The 21095-nt window shown below is 41.6% G+C and overlaps 1 protein-coding gene across 2 annotated transcripts in view; it reads right to left on the bottom strand.

The window, feature by feature from the left end:
- Window positions 1-15129: 15129 nt before the first annotated feature.
- CDC7 (cell division cycle 7) overlaps window positions 15130-21095 on the bottom strand; it is a 28245-nt gene continuing 22279 nt past the window's right edge. For both annotated transcript variants that reach the window (XM_053246527.1, XM_053246526.1), the window contains 2 exons: window positions 19446-19595; window positions 15130-16749 (listed from right to left, as the gene is read on the bottom strand). In XM_053246527.1, the coding sequence (XP_053102502.1) occupies window positions 16358-16749; window positions 19446-19595 (542 nt within the window). In that variant the 3' untranslated portion in view covers window positions 15130-16357. The remainder of the gene's footprint in view (window positions 16750-19445; window positions 19596-21095) is intronic.

The raw sequence follows: 21095 nt of genomic DNA, 5'->3' as shown, positions 1-21095 counted from the left end.
CTTCATTCAGTGGTGAAATTGGATGCAAAGTTTCTGACCTAGTCAACTTCACTCCTAAGAGAAACTAGCAAATAAGGAAGCAAGAACTCAAGAGTTATTGAATGCAACTAGAGAAGGCGAGTACATAGATAACATGCCATTAAAAGAAAAATAGACATTTTTAAAATGTTCCTGAAACAGTGAGACTGAATCGCCTTGAACTATTTTTTCCCTTTTTCTAAAGGGCTATATGAGAAGAGTAGATACACACACTGCTGTATGTGTATATATACATGGGACATACATTATAGAAACCTTTGGAGCCAATTTCCATTTGTCCCCAGGGCGCTTTTCAGATTAGCCGCCTAACAGCAGGAAAATGCTCCCATTCAGGCAAATTGCATTCGAAATGTAAACAGCTGGGGGAGCAGTCTTGGAGAAACTAACAACCCAAAAAAACAGCAACGTTCTTACACCGGATATACGACGTCATAGCACTATATCGCAGCAGTTAAATTTGAAATAAGGCATTGGAAATCTGAATGGCACCCTGCTGTCAGCATAGGGACTGCGGTGTCACAATGCAGGAAGTGTGGAAGCACGCTTCAGAGATACGACATGACCCCGTTGCAGGGTCTAATCTGGAAAGCACCCAGGTAAGGCTTGGAAAAAAAATTTTAAGAATTTTTACAGTACTGTAGAGTGCTCAAAGTTCATCACATACATTATCTTGTGATCATTACAATAATCTTATAGGGAAGATTAACCTACACTGCAGTTGTGGGAAGGGACTAAGATTACTTAGTTAATTCATAACAGAAGCAGAGATTCACACTGATTTGTAGTTCATTCTCTTACTGAGCCAATTAAGAAAATTTCTTGCGCTACACCAAATTGATCAGAAACTGTTACCTGATCTACACGTGCAGCAGAATGTGGTGGGTGAGTGGGGGCAGCAGTGTGGTGGTACAATGGTGTTGAATCCTGAGATGACAGAGTGGACTGTAGTACCACTCTGGGCTGAAGGAGGGGTGATTTTTAATGTTCCCTTTTAAAAGCACAAAACCAAAACATACCTCCCTGAAAGTACAAACAGAAGTAGGACATCGTGAAGTTTCTAGCTCAGATCAGAGTTGCCAGAACCTAAGGGGTATACTCGTGAGTCAAATTGGCCATAAGCCAGAATTGGGCTTTTTAAAAGCCAAATCTGGCCACCTAGGCTCAGATCCACTCCCTGCTAGGCTAGTTTGCTGTTTGGAAGAACATTTATCTTTTTTCTTTTAAATAGGGGAGCACTGAAAGAACACAATCCCCTGCTAGTGGTACAGTCAGTTCTACTGCATCATCCCAATAGCAGCTCAATACCTTGGTGCACCTGAAGCAAGGCACCAAATGCCACCTCCTCTCCATGCTCCTTTTTTGTTTGTAGCAGCAGCTGCAACAGTAGTCTCTGCCTCTTCCACACCCACACCTATGTTTTAGGATGCAGAAGAGGAAATGATGTAGGGGAGATAGAGTACAGGGCGGCACTTCATGGAGAATCTAATACATCTACTGTACTCTACTGCCCTGTCAGCAGTTCCTCTTCATCATCCTTTTTTTCATTACCAGCCCAGTGAGGGAGGTAGAAAAGTGCATGCTGGGCTAGGAAGAAGTAGCTAAGCCCTCGGGTGCCCGCAAAATCAGCTGCTTGAGGCAACCACTTCATCTTGCCTCTTGAGAAGCCTGCTCCTGCCTCATCCCCACCTTATTCTGATGCATGTTGACAAGGCCCATTAGGCAGGACACCAAGTCATTGGAAATGTATTGTTTATTTAAATATAGTGTTAAAGGTGTCACAGTACCAGTGTTCCCTCTACTTTTTATCATCAGTGAGTGGAAAGAGTTTGTTCTGAGCCGCAGTTTCAAGGCAGCGTGCACACATAACACTTAGGCTTGTGCATTTCGATTCAGGCACAAATCAATTTGTGCCCAAAAATGGCAATTTCGGATTATTTGTCTACAAATCGAAACCAGAATTAGACCTCCAATAATTTTCATGGAAATGACCTCCTCTCGGATCTGAATTTTGTTTACTTCGGAAAACGCTTTGGAGCTCCAGTTCAGCATTGCATTGCAAATTGTCCTTTTTGTCTCTCCACACTCCAGCAGCAACTTGTTTGTTAGAAGGATTAGCACAGGAGAAGGTAAGATATGCAAAAAGGGACACAGCTTCTGAAGACCATGACATTCCCTTGGGCAATGAATGATATTTAGTTAAGAGAAATGCACTGTATTGTGATGCAATTGTGTGCTGAGAATGAAATGATTAAGCTGAGAGCAGCCAGCCAATCCATTGTCAACTCTGTCTGGGCTGCTGAGAGTGTGAGACTTCCTCATCTCCTGCCCCCACTTCTCCCTCTTTATTATTTTGTAATGATTAAGATTCCACATGCCCTGTCCTGTTTGCATTTAAAATATTTAAGCCCTTGCAGAAAACAAAACAAGGACACCACTCTGCAAGTCTCTTTCAAGGTATATGGGAGGCACAAGCTATTATGCTTGGTTAAAGCAAAAAGCATACACTTGCTGGGTTATTATTAACACACTGGGAAGTAGCTCTTCTTTTACAATTGGACCAGCTCAGAGTGCACCCAGTAATATTTTACTCTGATGAGCTTAATTCCAAGCAGGTATTCAGTTTCTACACTTACAAGTGGGGCTACCAGATGTTCGAGGCCAATGAACTCAAAGGAGCAGCCCTACAAATATACTATTTAATATGAAATGTCAGTTTGGGTGTTCCACACAATTTCCTGGAGAGATCTTGAAAAACCTTCTTTAGGTTAAAGACCCAATCAGTTCCATACCTTGGCCCCTGCCCAGTTGCTATGTAATTCCACATAACTAAGTTCTTTAATTGCCTGCCATAACCCAGACTCCCATGGAATTGGGCTAAGGGCTGCTTTCTTAGGAATTGTCAAAGTTGGAGTGTCTTTGGGGCAGATTTGGGGCAGAAAGGGGTCTGCTGGGGCAAAACAGTGGGTTGGGAGGAAGTGCCCCAAGGGGTGCCTGCCACCACCCAGATTTCAAAGGAATTGAACAAAGGGTTGATTTTTTTTTTTTGCGATTTGGGGAAGTTTGAATGTCTTTAAGCTTTCCCCCATAGGGAATAATGGTGGTTTCAGCAGCCGCATAACTACACTTGGGGGGCACTGGTGTGATGCTGAGCAAGTGGTGGTATAGTGTACAGAGGGTGCCAACCACCCCCCTGGATTGCTAACCCATTGGGGTACTGGTCTTTGTTGTTTCTGAGGTGTTGAGTTTAGATTCTCTGGTAGCAAATGAGATTTTTAATGAAAAACCATGAATCCACTCTCATATGCTACTAGAGAATCTACACTCAGAACACCTCTAGAACAAAACCCTGTATTTCATGGGTTGGCAACCCATGTGGGTGGGTTACCCTTTGTGCACTACACCTATGTGCACTATGTGCAACCCTATGTGCACTACACCACCACTTGCTCTGGGCCACCCCAGTGCCCGCCAAGTGCAGTTATGGGACTGCTGAAACCTCCATTATACCCTATGAGGGAAATCTGAAAGATGCGTAACTTCATTAATTCTTTAAAAATCAGCCCTTTGCCAAATCCCTTTGAAAAAGTTGTGGTAGCTTCCTTGCACCAACTGGGCACTACCACCAACCACATTCCACTATGCCCCCCCACCCCACGTGAAGCTATACTTTTCCTGAAACCTCCATTATACCCTATGAGGAAAATCTGAAAGACATGCAAACTTCAAAAATTTACCAAAAACCAGCCATTTGCCCAATTCCTTTGAAATTTTTGTGGTAGCTTCCACTCATTGGGCACTACAACCCCCAAACACTCTTTTGGCCATGTAACCCATTTTTTGATTCAGATTCTGATTAAAATACAAAACATGCAACCCTAACAACTCTCTCTCTCTCTCTCTCTCTCTCTCTCTCTCTCTCTCTCTCTCTCTCTCACACACACACACACACACACACACACACACACACACCCCTCTACATAGGGTTTTTGGGGTGTTTTTTTTGCCAACACTGACTTTGGCAAGAGGACAGCAGGTTAAGGGATTGGCATTATTGCAGTTCTTTGAAATCTGCCTATTTGGCTACTAGATAGTAAGCATTAAGAGCAATATGAAGGATTTGGCAAAGGCAGATAAGATGGCACCACTCTGGTTAGGACCTCCATGTGAAACATTGGGAGGAGGAGACTTCTTTTGAAAAGGCAGAAGGCACTTGCTCTTGGTTTCTGCTGCCTTTAACTCCTCTATACTGGAGTAGGGAATTAAGACTGACTACACTGGCTGCTGCTTCCCCACAACCTGGCCTTTCCCCATCGCCGCCTCAGACTCTCCTTGCCTGGGTTGGCTGAGCTTCGCAGTCTCAGTTGCATGTTTTCCCACCCACCCCCTCCGCCTCTCCCCGCCCACCACTCAGGCTCTTCTGAAGGAGGGATTCGTCTCCGTCTGAGGGAGCAGCGAATGGGACTCTCATAGGGAGATGATTTCCTCCTTCAGAAGAGCCTGGTTAGCGGGCGGGGAGAGGCAGAGGCACCACTTGGGCTCAGCTTTTCAGAAAACAGGGAGATGATTCTCTCCTTCAGAAGAGCCCGTGGCGAGCAAGAGAGGGAGTGAGACGGCGATGTGTGTGAGGCCGCACACCTTAGAGGGAGTGGTGCACAGTACTGTGACATTTTTGTCCACATTGAACAAGATCAAATGGAAGGCAAGTGGAAAGTGAAACAAAGTGAGACCTAAAGGCAGTAGAACTGCAGAAAAATCAAATTAAGGCTAAACCTTGAGTACAGCTGACTTTCCCTCTCCGAAAGTTAGAAGCATTTGTGTAGGAATACACTACTTTAACAAAAACAAGGAAATCACTATAAAGAGTTTCAAATATTTCCAGAAATTGAGAATAAGTGCACTCTGGGGATATTCAAGCACATTTGCTGGTTTCCTCTCTTCCTCATAGTACAATAAAGTGATGCTGGCTTTTGTTCTGAATATACACATCATTCTGGGAAACAAAATGAAATCACAGTGGTAGTTAGAAATGGGTACAATTGCTATTTTAAAGCCTCAGACAATCTAAGGTATTGTGGGTGTGCCTCCACAAAGCTTGAACATTTAGAACACAGGATTAGGGTTATAAAAACCCTATGAATAGACTGAAAACCCTTTGTCAGACTCTTACGTATTAGTTACTTGCATTTATATATCACCAAATTATAAAATCTCAAGGTGGGGTGTGCCCAAACATAAACAATTAGAAACAAAATCATTAAAAAACATTGGCCAAAAGCCTGGTTAAAGCGATGTTAACCTTCTTAAAGACCACCAGAGATGTTAGACCTCATATTAAGTTGCCTTATACCCTCAGTATTGCCTACGCTGGCTGGCAGCTACTCTCCAAGATTTCAGGCAAGGGTCTGTCCCAGTCCTACCTAGAGATGCCAAAAATTGAAATTGGGACCTTCATGCAAAACAAGTGCTTTACCATGGAGCTCAAGCTTCTTCCTGTTTATCACATGATAAATATGCAGAATCCCTTAGAAATGGTACGGTGGTTATGAATACAGCGTATCTTCCCGTGACCCAAATTCACCCCCCACCAACAATGGATTATTATTACTAATATTACAGTATGTATATACTGCTTTACAACAAAAGTTTGAAAAGTGGCTTACAAAAGATAAGAATAAGATGGTCTCCCATCCCAAAGGGGCTCACAGTCTAAAAAAGAAACACAACGTAGACCCAGCAACAGCTAGTGGAGAGATATGCTGGAGTTGAATAAAATCAGTTGCTTTCCCCTGCTTAACATATAAGGAAAAATCTCTTTGAAGGTGCCTCTTTGCGCTTTTAGCAGGGGTTGTAGAGTTGACTGCAAATCTCCAATCCTGTGTGCATGTTTGAATATTTATGTTCCAATGACATTTGTTACCCTCATTCTCCTTTAATTTAATTAACTAATTAATAATAAATGCTAAATTTATAGGATTTAAGAATGTTCAAAACACTTAATATTTATAAGACCCGTTCACATGATCACGTTCACATGATCACGCATGCCTCCATTTTGTGATTGTGTGTGAATGAAATGCAAGGCAAGAGATAAGGGAAGTGATTTTGTGAGGCTCCTGCTGGGTAGGAGAGCTCTACTCCTGCTTTAAACATCTGGGTACAGCTGCTGGGTAGCTCTCCAACCCAGCCATAGTCTTGATACAATCACTTCCCATGTCTCGTACCTTTTTTACTAGCATGATTGCAAAACAGAAGTGTGCACAGCTCTCAAATTTACGATAGTTTGAACTAGCTAACTTAGTAAGTAAGACAACTCTGAAAAAAGTAGGTCAGCATTATCATCCCCATATTATAGATGGGGGATGACAATATTAGTTAGTAACCCTTCATTCTCTTATGAGATATATGCTTCATTCTAGCCAATTTTGTGAAGGTGTTTGTGGGCCCACTCCTGTACTATAATACCTCTCTTGTAGATTTAAGTCAAGCATGTCCTGCTGCCTCTCACTCATGTCCTCTGGAATTCTTGACTTTCAGGCCAACATTACTAGTTTCTTGGCCTCTAGCAGTGCTCATAAGATAAACTGTTTATGATGCTTAGGTATTGCTTAGGTATTGCCCAGTTTGCTGGGATAGAATCTAGAAAAGCTGTTTTAAAGGATTAATTTGCTGGAGTTTGAATTGCACAACTCAACTAGGTTACCAGCCTCATGCCAAAAGACACATTACTTGAGGGCAACTCCATAACCTATGCATCATCCATAAGCTCTGGTGCATTACCTCTCTCTTGTAGTAGTTTTGGTTATTTATTCCTTTTAGCAAATCTTCGGGGAGCCCACTACACTCTTAACTTTTGCCTTTTGTTGGATCAATTTCAGATGCAATTCCAAGGCAGAACACAAAATTGACCCCAAAGCTGCTCCTCATTATTTGGGAAGGGTACTTGTGCCAGGCTTCACACTTTGCTTACCATGTAAGCTATCCAAATCCAGCTGAAAGGGGTTATTTTTGGGTATAAGAGAACGCTGCAGATCTTCTAATTTTTTTGAGCCTCTGCCAGGATACTCATAAGTGCTGGTGTCCCTGAAGTAATAAGAGCATCTGGCCCATGTTCCATCTCCAAGAAATACAGAAGCTTCCTAGGTTAGCTATTTGATCTGGTTTGAAGTCCAAATTTAGCTGCCAAATTGATAAACAGTGTTTGTGCCTCTCAGTCATTGTTGAGGTATCCAATGGACTACATTCTGTGTTTCATCCAAATTATTGTTTTGTTTGCAATATTGAATTTCCCCAAAGAATTGTCTTTTCATAGGTGTTTGAGTCAAAATACAGCATTTTATCCTTTTAAATCCACTTCTTTCCTACTTCCTAGATAGTTGCACTCAATAGGATTGTTAGCCATGTGTTCAAATGGTTTTTAAGGATTGCAGATTCTAGTAGTAGTATACAAAATACTTGAGCTATCACCACCCAAGCTGGAGATTGTCTTTTTAGGTTCATTTCTGGGCCTGTGTCAATGAAAAGGAAGCATGATAAGTTTTGCAATTTAAATGAGTTTGTTTATTTATATACCACCCTTTTGTCCTAAGACCCCAGGGAGGTTAACAAGAAGATAACAGAATATGCAACAACGCACAAAAACCAAGAAAAAACAATAATAAAAAAAACACAGCTAAATTTTTTAAAAAGAGCAAGGACAGCTCATTGGCCAAAAGCCAGCATGAAAAGGGCAGTCTTCACTAAAAATCCATCATCTGTAATCATTTCATTGCTATTTACTTTCTTTAGTCCAGGGGATTCTCAAGAAAACTCTTACAAAACTTGAAATGTTTGCTTGGGACTCATACTGGCGAGTCCTCTCCCCATTATTCTCATTATGCTCTTATGTTCTTTTTCAGAATATTGATCTTCTCCATTCAGACTTTTAGAGGGGGATTACTGGCTGACATCCTAGGAACTGAACATTTGAGCAAGACTGATCAACTGCACAGTCGCTGTTGCAGAAGAGAAGGCCATTAGTTTCAGTGGCCTTGTTTCACATAACTGCAATTTCACAACTGGGCAGCCTTGAACAACTGCACAAACGCTCCCTTCCTAGCTGATGGAGCCTGGCACAGTATGTCAGCCACTGTGTACTGTTCTGGCTGCCCCATCTCAGAAAGGATATTGTAAAGCTGGCAAAAGTCCCCAAAAGGACTACTAAAAATGATCAGGAGCTGGAACACCTTGTCTAGATGTAGACAAGCATTTGTCTAAACACTAAAGCACTTGAGGCTCTTTCACTTAAAGGCAATGGTGTAGCGGGCAACATTATAGAGAGTTATAAAATTATTTAAGGTGTGAGGTATTCCTCTCTCTCATAATACTGGAGCTCAGGGAAATGAAACGGGTTGGTAGAAGATGCAGACAAAGTATTTTCTTTACACTACATTATTTGTGGAATTTGCTGCCACAAATGAGATGCAGTGATGATCACTAGCTTAAAGATTTTTTAAGCGGATTAGGCAAATTCATAGAGCAGAGATCCATCTACTAGTTAAGATGGCTATGTGGAACCTCCAGGTTCAGAGGCATGATACATCTAAATACCCATTACTTGGTCTAGTCACAGCAGAGGAGGGCTATTACCTTCCTGACTTGCTTGTGGGCTTCCTAGACGTGTGTTGTTGAGTATTGTGAGGATCAGCATGCTGGACCTTGGCCTGACCTAGGACTCGTAGGCAGGTTCCAGAAGAGAGACAAAGGCCTCTTTCCCTTTTAGCTGCCTAAGTGTCAGCAACAGCCAAGTAAAGAGAATATGAAGAGAGAGGATTTGAAGGATTAGGGGTGGCTGGAAAGAGGCTTTGAGGTTAAGGAGGGGGAGGGTTGAAAGTTTATGGGGTGGTGGATGGATTTGTCTGAATTTGGATTGGCCTAGAAATTAACCAAGCTATTTCCCAAATAGTGCAAATGATTTCCAAACCAGTGTGACTAGAACCAGAGAAGAGTCCATCCATTGTTAGAAAAGTAACACACTGCAGAGAAATTTGAGGACAAGTAATTTCCCAAAAAACGGTTTCAGTCATTGTCTACTTTTAATAAACTGTTTATTGGCAATTTTGTATTTTTCAGAAAAAAAGGCAAACATGTAGGAGAAAGTGTGTATATAATGGCCCAGCCTGGGAAGCAAGAACTTCTGCCTGGATCGCTGAGGCCAGGCTGGAAGGGAATGAAAGAGAACACGAGGAAAATTTCAATATACAGTGAAGGTGGGAGCAGTTTGAAAAATAGAACTTTAGAAAGTCACGATTCAGAGGAAGGTGAGGAAAGTGGAAAATTGTGCGGGGTGGGGGAACATGAAATGACTGAACAAAGGACAAGGTAAGTCCTATTCTTCAGATGCAAAATATAATGATGAAAATAGGATTTAGTAGCAGCCATGGCTTAGAAATTGTTTCTTTTTAGATTATGGGCCCCTTTAGGAAAGGGAACCATTCTCATTCGCCCAGAGATGTAAGTTTTGGGCAGTATAAAAACATGTAAATAATTTTTTAAAAACCAACATTCCTTTTGCAATGTAAATGGCATTGAGAATTTTTTGTGTTGTTGAAAAGCAACATATACATAACAACCAACAACAACATAAAATAGCCCTGAAATTTGGAGGGGAATACACCTCTGAGAGAGGACAGTAAACTGACTTGGGGTTTGAGAATGATCAAGCTATCAAACAGTTTGTTATACCAGTGAAGATAACACATCATAATTTGTTTTATTGTAAACTGGCAGTATATAAGTGCGTGTGTTAAATAAGTTCAGACAGCACATGCTTAATCAGCAGGAATACCAATATTAAAGAATGTTGTACTCAAGATTACCTAAACTGAATCAATGTGTAAAGAGATTGTGCTTAAATGTCTTCACAGCTTACCACGTACATTATCAATATACGCTGTCACTTGTGGAACACGTGTTAATTGTTGATTTCGCCATGAGCTAGCCTCTATGTGCATCAAGCCATGACACTTCACTGGGTGGCTGCCGAAAAGCCATTGCCTCTTCATTCAATCTATTGCCCAAGGTTGGATAAAAATGAAATCTAAATGAATTGAATGTTTTGTCTTAACGCAGTCAGTTTTCTCCCACTTCCTCCCTAGTAAAAAATCAATTAATTTTAATCATTTGTTTTAACAACTTGTTTTATGATATAGTTTTAATTGTGTTTTGTGGATTTTAAATCTGTTTTTATTATTTTTTATTGTTTTAAATTGTGTACACCGGCTAGAGATCTACATATCAGAAAGAATAGACAAATGATAAATATGGTTCTAATGGGAGAGAGCCAGCTTTTTTTCACAGCCATGTAAACTGGTTCCGTGCACACCTCTAAAGTGAGAGAGCCAGCTTTTTTCACAGCCATGGATTCTGCTAAGTCCTGTGGATATGTTGCATTTCAGTAAGATTGAGATGAATCAATTAAGAATGAGAACATTAAAACATTAAATATCAGAGCCTATAGACCCCTAGAATATTGGGGGTAGGGGAAATCTGCTGTGCTTTCCTACGATTTACTAAGGGGGTTCATATGAGATGTAGGTGCTTTTTTGGCATAGGAAACCAGTCTCCTCCCAGTGTAGCACAGGGCTATGCTCACTCTGCTGATGTTTGCTGAAGCTGGAGCAGTCAGAGCTATTCTTGATATTAAGAGTTGTGGTTTGGAGCTATTCCAAGGTTTGTTCCCAAGGCAATTTAATAAGTATAATGTCCAAAAGGAGGACTTTGGTCACATGCCCTCCAACAATGATTGCAAGCAGATGTTTCAAAGAAAAGTGCAGGAACCCCACAGTCAGCAGGTGTTTGGATACAAGATAAGGTTTTCAAAAAGGCAGATTTTCCTAAGCAGGCACTAGCTTTAATCTTTTAAGTGCTAATTTCCATATTGTCTTTCAGAAAATTTGGCAGTCTTAAGTAGCATCTGCCATGCTGCTGTGGCTGTCCCTCCATATAGCCACCCTTCCATGTATTTGGCTGCCCACATTTTGCTTTTCTTAGAAAATACTCCCTCACATACAGGACAGGGATGCACCAGTGAAGCGAGAGCACACAGAACTTCCCAGTGCAGGAGGAAAGCGGCAAATTTTGACGACCTCCTCTTCACCAGGAAACACCCCGTGTAGCCCTCAGGGACATATTTTTGGGTGACACAGAGGGCTTCCTTATGGAGGGGAGGGAATTTTAAAAAATGCCTCTTCTTCCCAGCTACCCTGGGGCAGTTAGTTGGGAAGTTCCGTTAGGCTGCTCTCTCACTGCTCTGGTGCATCCTTATTCTATATGTTAGCCACTACAGACAGGAAGTAACTTAGAGTCAAACTACAGTTATGCAGTAGAGCCATTTCCTAACATTTTGATTTTTCGCATACAAAGCAGCTGCAGTGAACTCCCAGATTTCTTTCAAACAAGAATGCAATCGGTATTCCAACCAACCCATGCATATTGGTTCCTGAATCTGCTTTGCTGTTAGCCATACTAGTATGGAGAATAAATACAGTACCCAGCAGGCCCAATGTATTTAAGGACTTTCCAGACAATTTCAAAATGGAATAGAATAGGAAATAATAGCAGCTCTGAGGGAAAGGGGAAGATTTAGGAAAGGAAGCAGCACATGAGAAAAGGGTTAACCTCCCCACCCTGGGCCCAAGCACTGATGCTCCAATAAAATTTGCTCTTCCTCCCCAAGTCAGCCCCATGACTACTTTTAAGTAAAAAGCAGATCAGGAGATCAGAAAATGGATCTTGCATATAGCACACAGCTTGTCCTTTATTAACAAAAACACACCTATCTTCTTGTTGGGGGCGGGGGGGGCACCTTTTAATATGTACTGAAAACGCTAGATCTGCAGTTCCAAATATAGTTTTAAACCTGGCTCAGGTGCTGCATTTTTTGTTCGTTCGTTCAGTTATGTAGTGCACTGTATTACTTTCAACCAACAGAAATTTCTTCCTCTAGAATTTTAAGGGCAAGGCAGGGGTAAACCTCTGGGACAAGTTTGATCCCTCCTTCAGTGTTCCAAAGACACTTCACCCCATTTTCATCAATATGTTTGTGGGCTGTAGAAATGAGGGGAAGTATTCCAACACTTTCATGGGGAGACAAGGACATTATATGAAATTAGTTGATGGGGTGAGGGACTTACTGAAGCCAGGCTGGCAGTGTTTTCCTGGCCTTTTATGATTGAAAAAGCTGCTTTTTTGAGTGCTGGCTGTTTTCCTTCCCAGAAAGCTCTGGGGAGAGGTGCAACATCATAAAGCAATGTCATAATATCGCATCCTTCCCCAGTGCATCCCAAGAAGAAAAATAGAGCCAGTCCAAGACAAGCGGTGCTTGTCGGAGGTGGCAGCATTTTCAGTGTTAAATGAAAGAAAAACACTGCTGCCCTACTGTCCACATGTGCAAAACGTGTGGGTCCCCTACAAAAGTGAAAGAGGCTTCTAATCCTTGGCAAATCTGCAAATTCTGGCAGACTGCTAGGGTGCTTAACACTCCCTTATTAGGAGGGCTACATGTGAATAGCCCACATGTAATTGGATATAGTTATTAATACTAGTTTAATTAGTGAAATTTCTGTATGTAGTGAAAAAGTAAGATAGAAGCATTGTGTGGGGGAGCATCTATCATCTAACTCAAGTCTCAGCTGAGAGTTTGCCATAGATAGTGGACATTTTTGCTTGGTGTTAACTAATATCCTAATAAGCCCACAGACAGCATGCTATAACGTAGGAGGAAACAATACATCTACAGGCACTGGCAGAAAACTCTGCCTGCCAAATTTGGCCATCGCTCCTTTAGATAAATAACTTTGCAGTGACGTGCTGTGCTGAAATTACATAAACAGCAGAAATTACTAAGACCTTGGCCCGAGGGCTTTGTGGGTTTCAAGATTTTCTGCAATCAATATTCTGACATCTGCAACCATTTATCTCTAACAGCTGATGCCAAAAGCAGTAAAAATATACTCTTCCAAAATCTTGAACCAAGCATTATTCTATTAAAACCTGCTTTTGTTCTGCAGCTTTGTGCAGTTCCTTACACTATAATTGACACCTTATACGGCTAAATTTTGTCCTAAAATGTTAGTATATATGGGGCTCTTATGTATGCAAGAAAATGCATATTGTATCAATGAACTTCAGGGGAAATCACTTTAAAAAGTATGCATGGGCGGTATAAGACACCAGTTAAGTGTAACACAAGATGACAGTGTTCGTAGTATTAACAAAAATGTGCTGGAAATTTTCATATTTGGTGGTCCAAAAGTTCTTTTTTGGAAAGAAATAATACATGTAATTAAGAAGATAACTGGAGATGACCTTCCATATAACCTCCTGATTATCCAATTAAAGTATATAATCAAGAAGTTCTGGTAATTACCATCTTCAAATTCATGCACTTTTTGTTGTTAAACACAAAACGCAGTATGCAGGGTACAATAAACCAGTAGTCACCAGAGCCTCGTCTGTAAGAAAAGGGTGCACCGCACATAGGTGGAGGGTGGCAATGAGATAATGACATCATTATAAAAACATGCCATTCTATGGGGTATTAAATTTGATCCAAATTGGTCCAGGCATTGCAAAGTTGTTAGTGGGGAACACATACACAGCTGCCATCTTGAAATGGGTTCTGGAATTAATTTATGAGATATCAAGGTTTGATGTCCACCATAATCTTAACATGTATACCAAGTTTGGTATAAATTGGTTAGGCAATTCACAAGTTAGCCCATGTGCATCTCAAAAGTTCATATCTGCCATCATGAATTGGGGTGGATGACAATCACAAAATACACGTTGAGGTGTCCCTATGCGGGGGTGGGGTGGGGGAGGAGTCACACACCTAGCAAAATTTTCTCAAAAGACTAATTCCCATAAGGAAAGTAGGCTAATAAAAAGTCTACAGGACAGGAAAACAAAAAGAGAAGTAGTAGTTTAGAATATTAATTGAAACTGCTTCTATTTGTGGAAGAGTGGTTAAAGTGAACATGGAACAAATTATTTAAGATGAAACTTTGTTCTCTGCCTTCTTTAAATCTCATCAACTAAGGGATCCCTTTATGAATACTTGGATGTTAGGTATTTTTTCCTAACAGAAGACAGTTCACATATATTTAAAAGGATAATAGTGTTTGTTGACCTGTTGATGTATCTTGCTTTGTTCTGAAAGAAAGAGGAAGTGTTAATGTCTACTGTTTTCTGCTTTTATTCTTTGCTCCTTTCATGAATTACATGCCTTTATGTAATTAGTGGCTTTTGCCTGTTTATATTTTAATGGTAAGTAATAAAAAGAGAAATGTGGGGGGAAAGTGTTGAGTAACTTTTAAAATAAACATTATTTGTATAGTAACTCAATGGAGAAACTGCCATAGAGAAAAGTCACACTCTCTCATCTCAATAAATAATAAAATGAATTGCTTCAAAAGGAGTTTCCCCCAAAACGTTAATTTCTGCAATGAAGTAAAGATACAAAACTAAAACTAGAGTTACAGAAGTAATTGCTGTTTTACATAAATTACTCCCCATGCCACCCACAATTTAGTGAGAGTGATAACCCCCTTACTCTCACTGCAGTGATCTGGAGCACAATGTCAGCCCTCCTGCAGATGTTGGACTACAACTCTGTGCTACAACTCTGTGCTAGTTGTAGTCCAGAAGCAGCAGAGCCCTGATCTAGGTATACCATATTTAGTTAGGCCCCCAACCCCATTGCTGAACTCCGCCTCATTCTTTTCAGGCATGCACTCAAACACGAACACAGGATCACCTAGATCAGATATTACTTTTTCTCCACTGTACAAACACAAACACCACACTCAGTGTTTGAGCCAGGAGGAGTTTTCAACTAATGTGCTCAATCCTATGCCCATTTACTCAGAAGTAAGGCCCATTAAGTTAAATGTGAATTACTCCAAAGTAAATGTGCCCCAAATTACAGTCTTGATCTGTTTTACTTCTTTGTGAAATTTGTTCTAAATAAAACATAGCAGAAGTCCTTTGATTACAGTGTGAGTGCAGTTGAAATCTCTTTCCCATCAATAGTTTGGTGTTCTATAACTCATCTTTCACCTTTAAAAGAAAAACTTTTATTTTGGAAGTTCTGGTAAAACCATCAAGATTTTTACAAAATCCACCCAACAATCAGACATGCTATGAAAAAGAATCAATGAGAAGAAGTACTGGAAAACATATATATATACTGATTTTAGATGAGAAAATATTGATTGAACACAACACAGAGCAATGGCATCCATCATAAACATTTCGAATAGGGAGGGATGTCAGACTACTCTATAAGGAAAAAGGATCCAACACCACAGTCAATCGATTTCTTCCATACAAAGCCAGACTCTACAGGATGCCCTACTTTGAAGCAGCTGGCCCTTGGGACCCGCCTAATACAGGCACCTTGTTAGGATGTCCCAAGTGCACACAGAGACAGGCACCTAGAGCGTCTGTCTCCTGGGGGACTCCCCCAATGCATTGTGCTTGGTGCACAGTGGGATTCCTCGAGGCTGGGTTGCACTGTCCTGGCTCTCTGAACACAGATCATGTGGGAGCAGGGACAGTGCTCCGACATTTTGTCAATCATCTGGGGAGAAGGTGAGTGAAATGAAGCCTTCTCCTCCCCCACCCCCACATCCAGTCGTGTGAACGGCCTCATTGTCTTCTGCTACCCAAACTAGAGAATGCTTCTTTCATTTCCGCTTTCCTCCACTGCAGTAAATGCAAAGGCATTATTTACACATCCTCAGTGAATCATATATGTTATTCATGATGCTAATCAGTCCTTTATATCTGGAAGTGCGCAAATATCTTTAAGGACACTTAAAAGAATAAATCTGCTGTCACAACAAGTTGTTTACATAGCACACTGGCCAGCCATTTAAGGCACTTTTACACTGACACAAAAAGCTGGCTTGCAAGAGCTACCAGTACTTTCTAAGAGTCAAGAACAACATGGCACAAGAGAACCGAATGCAAATATGGGAAGCAGCGTGCTGCATGGGAAATGCAATGCACAGACCAGGCATTTAGAAGTAACCCATAAATGTGTGATCATGGAAAAATTGGCCCCACAGTCGGTTGCCACTAGCATATTTAATAGCCGATACATTTTTCATAGTTGCAAGATGGATACTGTATGAAGCCAAACAAACAGGGCGGCAGGGGGGTGGGAGTTCCCCTTCAGGATTTCCATCTCACTGAAAGATATGTAGATAGTAGATTCCATTGCTTCTCATGTTGTGTTACATATGCAAGTGACAATCAAGCAAACCTGAGTTTTCTTTTACGGCTTCATATTTCTGAAAAAAGGATGCAGTAAAGCATCCTTCGCAGTTATTCTTGTAGCAGGATTTAAGTCTAGCAGTTTATCGAGAAGATCATAAGCCTCATCAGGAACTTTGTTCCATCCTTTTGGATCAGCTGCTTTCTCCATAATCCTAATATCTGCTCCATCACCTTCATGGCAACTTTTCTTTGCATATGGCGTGTATTTTGGGGGTGTCTGGGGCGCAAGCTCCAAGGTGCCTGTTTCAGCTGGCAAAGCCAGATCCTGGGAAGGGTTGATTTGTACATCACCTGTCGCGATGTCGGAGCTAGTACTTTTCCCTCTCAACCTTTCACAGAGCTTCCTTAAATCCTGAGCTGGGATTTCTTTGCTACACAGTATTGATTTACCTGGATGAAAAAGCATTTGTTATTAGAATGCCTGTTTTTCTATATGCAGTGTTAGTTTTCAAAAACCAACAGACCCTCAGTGACATGTTTCCAATCTTGCTGAGCCCTTCTGGAGTGCAGAGAGCACTCTGGAGTCAGAAGGCTCCTGCACAACTGCACATGCGCAGGGGGAAGGGAAAGTTTTGTGAGGGCTCGTGTCGTGCCCTCGCAGTCCTTAGAATTGTGGTTCATTAGTAATTTCAATAAATGCTACAAACCTGTCAAACATCAAAAACTAGTTTGCCACTCAACAGAACAAATCTCTTATAACATTTTCTTTTGCAAGGCTTTTCCCCCTGTGCTGAAACATTTATATCAAGACATGATCACTAGGAGATTCATCGGCCTTACTGCTACTTTGCAGTGAAACACAAAATAATTAACATTGGGATAAGACCAGATTAAATTGACTGAGGAGTACAAGCCCCAAAATGCAGCCTGGGCACATAATCGGTTAGCAGAGTACATGGCTGATGCAGCTTTTTTGTGCCAAGGGTACCACTCTATGAGAACAGATGGCAAAGACTCCTTCGAGAGAGCTCTATTTACTGAATATGCAGCTCAGTGAGGAGAACCGCTATGTACTTATTTTGGGGTGGAAGGAGGGAATCCAGCCTTTTTACAAGTATACATTAAGAATAATGAAAAGCAAAAAGTTCTGTAAATTATACCATTGGATTTAAGATAAAATAAGTCTATATTTACACATTGATACTTTCTTTTTTTTAGACCTTTAGATACAAAAGCCAACCATTGTGTTTCAAGAGGTGTGTTTGCTGTTGAGAATCAGTTTCTGAAGCATTAAGACTATCAGAGAGTTGATAACCATCGACATTGTGAGGGAGGAAGAAATTCTTTATGTGGGGGAAGGGATGGTTACAGTGATAGTGGCAACAATTTCCTGAACTACTTTACTGTCCCAGAGGCCTAGGGAGGCAGAAGCGTCTCTGGTTAATGGCTGTCACTTGTCAAGATGCTTTGATCCTAGTGCAGGCCCAGCTGAAGAGCTTGGCAAATGGGGCCGGGGGAGGGAAGCAGAAACTTGGGGAAGGAAGCAAAGGCTGAAAAGAAGGGGAGTCTAGGACAGGAAGGAAGGAAGCAGAGAAAAGGCAAGAGGGAGAATTTTTAAAAAAAGGAGAAAATGGGAACAAAAAGGGGACATGACAAGAGCTGCAGAGCTAAAGGCCATATATTGATTCAAAGTAACCAGCTACAACTCTGGTTGCAGGCCTCTAAGCTTTACTGTATTATCCAAAGTTTCTTTCTACAGGGATTACTTAGAACTAATGACCCTGGCCCTAAGAGCTCTGGGGCTGGGGTTTAAGAAAACGAACGAGGACACTAAACGCTTTGAGAACTTTGGTTGAAGACCAGTATACAGGTGAAACTCGAAAAATTAGAATATTGTGCAAAAATATCGTGATTGGCCAGCAAACTCGCCTGACCTGAACCCCATAGAGAATCTATGGGGCATTGCCAAGAGAAGGATGAGAGACATGAGACCAAACAATGCAGAATTGCTGAAGGCCGCTAATGAAGCATCCTGGTCTTCCATAACACCTCATCAGTGCCACAGGCTGATAGCATCCATGCCACGCCGCATTGAGGCAGTAATTGCTGCAAAAGGGGCCCAAACCAAGTACTGAATACATATGCATGTTTATACTTTTCAGAGGTCCGATATTGATCTATTTACAATCCTTGTTTTATTGGTTTCATGTAATATTCTAATTTCCTGGGATTGTGGATTTGGGGTTCTCATGAGCTGTACGCCATGATCATCACAATTATAACAAATTAAGGCTTGACTTATCTCGCTTTGCATGTAATGCGTCTATCTCATATATCAGTTTCACCTTTTAATTTGCATTACTGAAATTAATGAACTTTTGCACAATATTCTAATTTTTCGAGTTTCACCTGTATAAAATACTCATAGTAGCAGTAGCCTGCCAGGTTATACCACTTGCAGAAACCAGTTATACCACAAGCGGCAGCCATGGGCAGCTAGCATTTGCCTAATCCCTCCCAGCTGTGGTGGGTGCCGGCTATGCCATTGGTTCATGGGGCTGGCCCTCTGCAAACAGTGCAGCCCACCCTTGCTGGCAACCCGCAACCAAGGGCTGGAGCGAGCTAGGGTTTGAGGAGAGGGCACAGCCCCAGGCAGCTGCAGGGTGGGGCTGCAGGGGTTAAGAGCTGCTTCCCGGGGCTGCGCCAATCAATGTGCATTCAGGTGAGGCACTGGTCCTCCAAGGAGCTTCAAGGCTTCCCAGGTGCTCTCAGGCAGTGGACATTGGGGGGCGCCCCTAAGGTTTTGCCTGGTTGCTGACAGAGCGAGGCATGGTAGGATAGTGGGGGGAGGGGGGCATGTCTGAAGGACCTGCTGAGGCTGAGCAGGGCTTGTCCACTGCCCAGCCACCAATCATGTGTGCATGGGGTTAGCAGAGCATGACAGAGGCACTGCTCGTGTGTCCTGCCACAGAGCGAAACTAGGTTATAATCCTTCCTAGGCCAAAATGATAGTGTATCAAGGCTCAATGAATTCTAAGGTTGTTTTATCTGAAGTTCTAAAAGTCTCAAAGAATATACACACGGCAAATTACAAACAGACTGAACATACGTTTAATTAAAAAAATAATAATCAAAAGCTTGCATACCAAATGTTTTAGCAGCTTGAATAGTTTCCCTGGATCCACGAATAGTCATGATCTGTGCCAAAGCTGTTAAATCATCACTTGCTTTGTAAAATGGATACCGGCCACTCAACAGAGAAAGGAATACGATTCCTGCAGACCATATGTCAATTGCTGCAATTAAACACAAATCTTTAGTAACAAAGACTTTAAACACAGGGGAAAGATCCTGGAATTATGAGACCAAGGAGATCAAAAACTCATTTTGGTTTACATTTCTTAAACAGCAGTAGCTAGCTATATCTATATATCTATCTATCTTATATTCTGCATAGTTTTAGACCTTCAGCATTAAGGTTCATCTATTTGCAAGATGGGATTGCAAAAGTAAGTAAAGTTCCTTGCGTACTTGTGCAACTGTAAGCCTTACCACAGAGGAATCCAAGGTTACAACAGGGTGCAGATTTAATTCTATCTAATAGCTAGAACTGAATAGAAGAAACAAATTATGCTTCTAAAAAGTGTTTAATGGACACTCTAGAGCTGTTCCAATGAAGAACTTCAGTTAGACTCACACACTGTTAGCCGACAGCCTGCTTCTCCTCACCCCACCCCTCTATGTTCACTACAGGCTTGACAAGAGCAGGGCCAATAGTGAGACTTGGGGTTTAATCCCCGAGAAATCTGGTCTTGCAAAGGATTAAATGGGCACAGGAGTAGAGGCTTAACCAGCAGAAAATCCATCCAGGAAAAGGGAGATTCCTCACTGCTGAGCAAGCCGCATCCTGAAGGGAGCCAGAGTTCCACAAGGCAAAAGGAAATGTCAATGTCCTAAATACATTTGAGGCCACAGGAGCCTCTTCTTTTCAAAATGCAATCAACCAGATAAACTTCTTTGGATATGCTTACTGGAAACAACAGCATCCTGTTGTCATGGATCATTAACTGAAGGGCACTGAAAGGGTCCCCACACCTCTTCCAGCTTGGCACCTCAGCTTCACCCTCCAAGCTTTTCCTGCTGCTGGATTTACCTCCAGTCCTAAATGCTATAATCTCCTTTTATTGCTGATTGAGTGGTTCAACAGGCCAGTCACTTGGCGCTCTGGCACAACTGCCTCGGAGACACTGTTGTGTAGGCCCATTTCCTGTGGGGCAGCAGTGGTGCCCACTCCTAACTACTGCAAGAGAGTCCCGTCCAGCCACCACCCTTCCCACCAGAACTGAGTTCACTGAACCACTAGGCAGCTGAGCCACTGTTGGGATCCAGAATCATGAGACTCACTAACTTTGGACACACCATCATGTCAAAAGATAGAACCCAGTCCAAGTTAAGTACTTCCCAGTCCCATTGATTTCTATGGGAGAGAATTAAGCACATACTTAACACTCCTACCAAATAAAAATCAATGGAACATGAAACATATTTGCTTATGGTTGAAGCAAGCCTTAGGATTCCTCAGTGCTCATAAGCCGCCTTGATTCTAAAGCATGCTCCCATACCATTATGTCCCACTGAGCTTAATGGAATTTAAACCTAATTATATTTAGTTATTAGATGAAACAATGGTAATTCTTCTAGGCTTTGTTTTTAATACTTTATGCAGTTTATTAACTGAAGTGTAGAAAGGGGGAGAAAAGACAGCCATGACTGAAACAATAGTTGCAAGAATATCT

This window comes from Hemicordylus capensis, chromosome 4 (assembly GCF_027244095.1).
Source record: "Hemicordylus capensis ecotype Gifberg chromosome 4, rHemCap1.1.pri, whole genome shotgun sequence".
In the NCBI taxonomy this organism is placed as follows: Eukaryota; Metazoa; Chordata; class Lepidosauria; order Squamata; family Cordylidae; genus Hemicordylus; species Hemicordylus capensis.
Note: the sequence above shows the minus strand (reverse complement) of the source record. Positions and strands in the feature narration are given on the sequence as shown.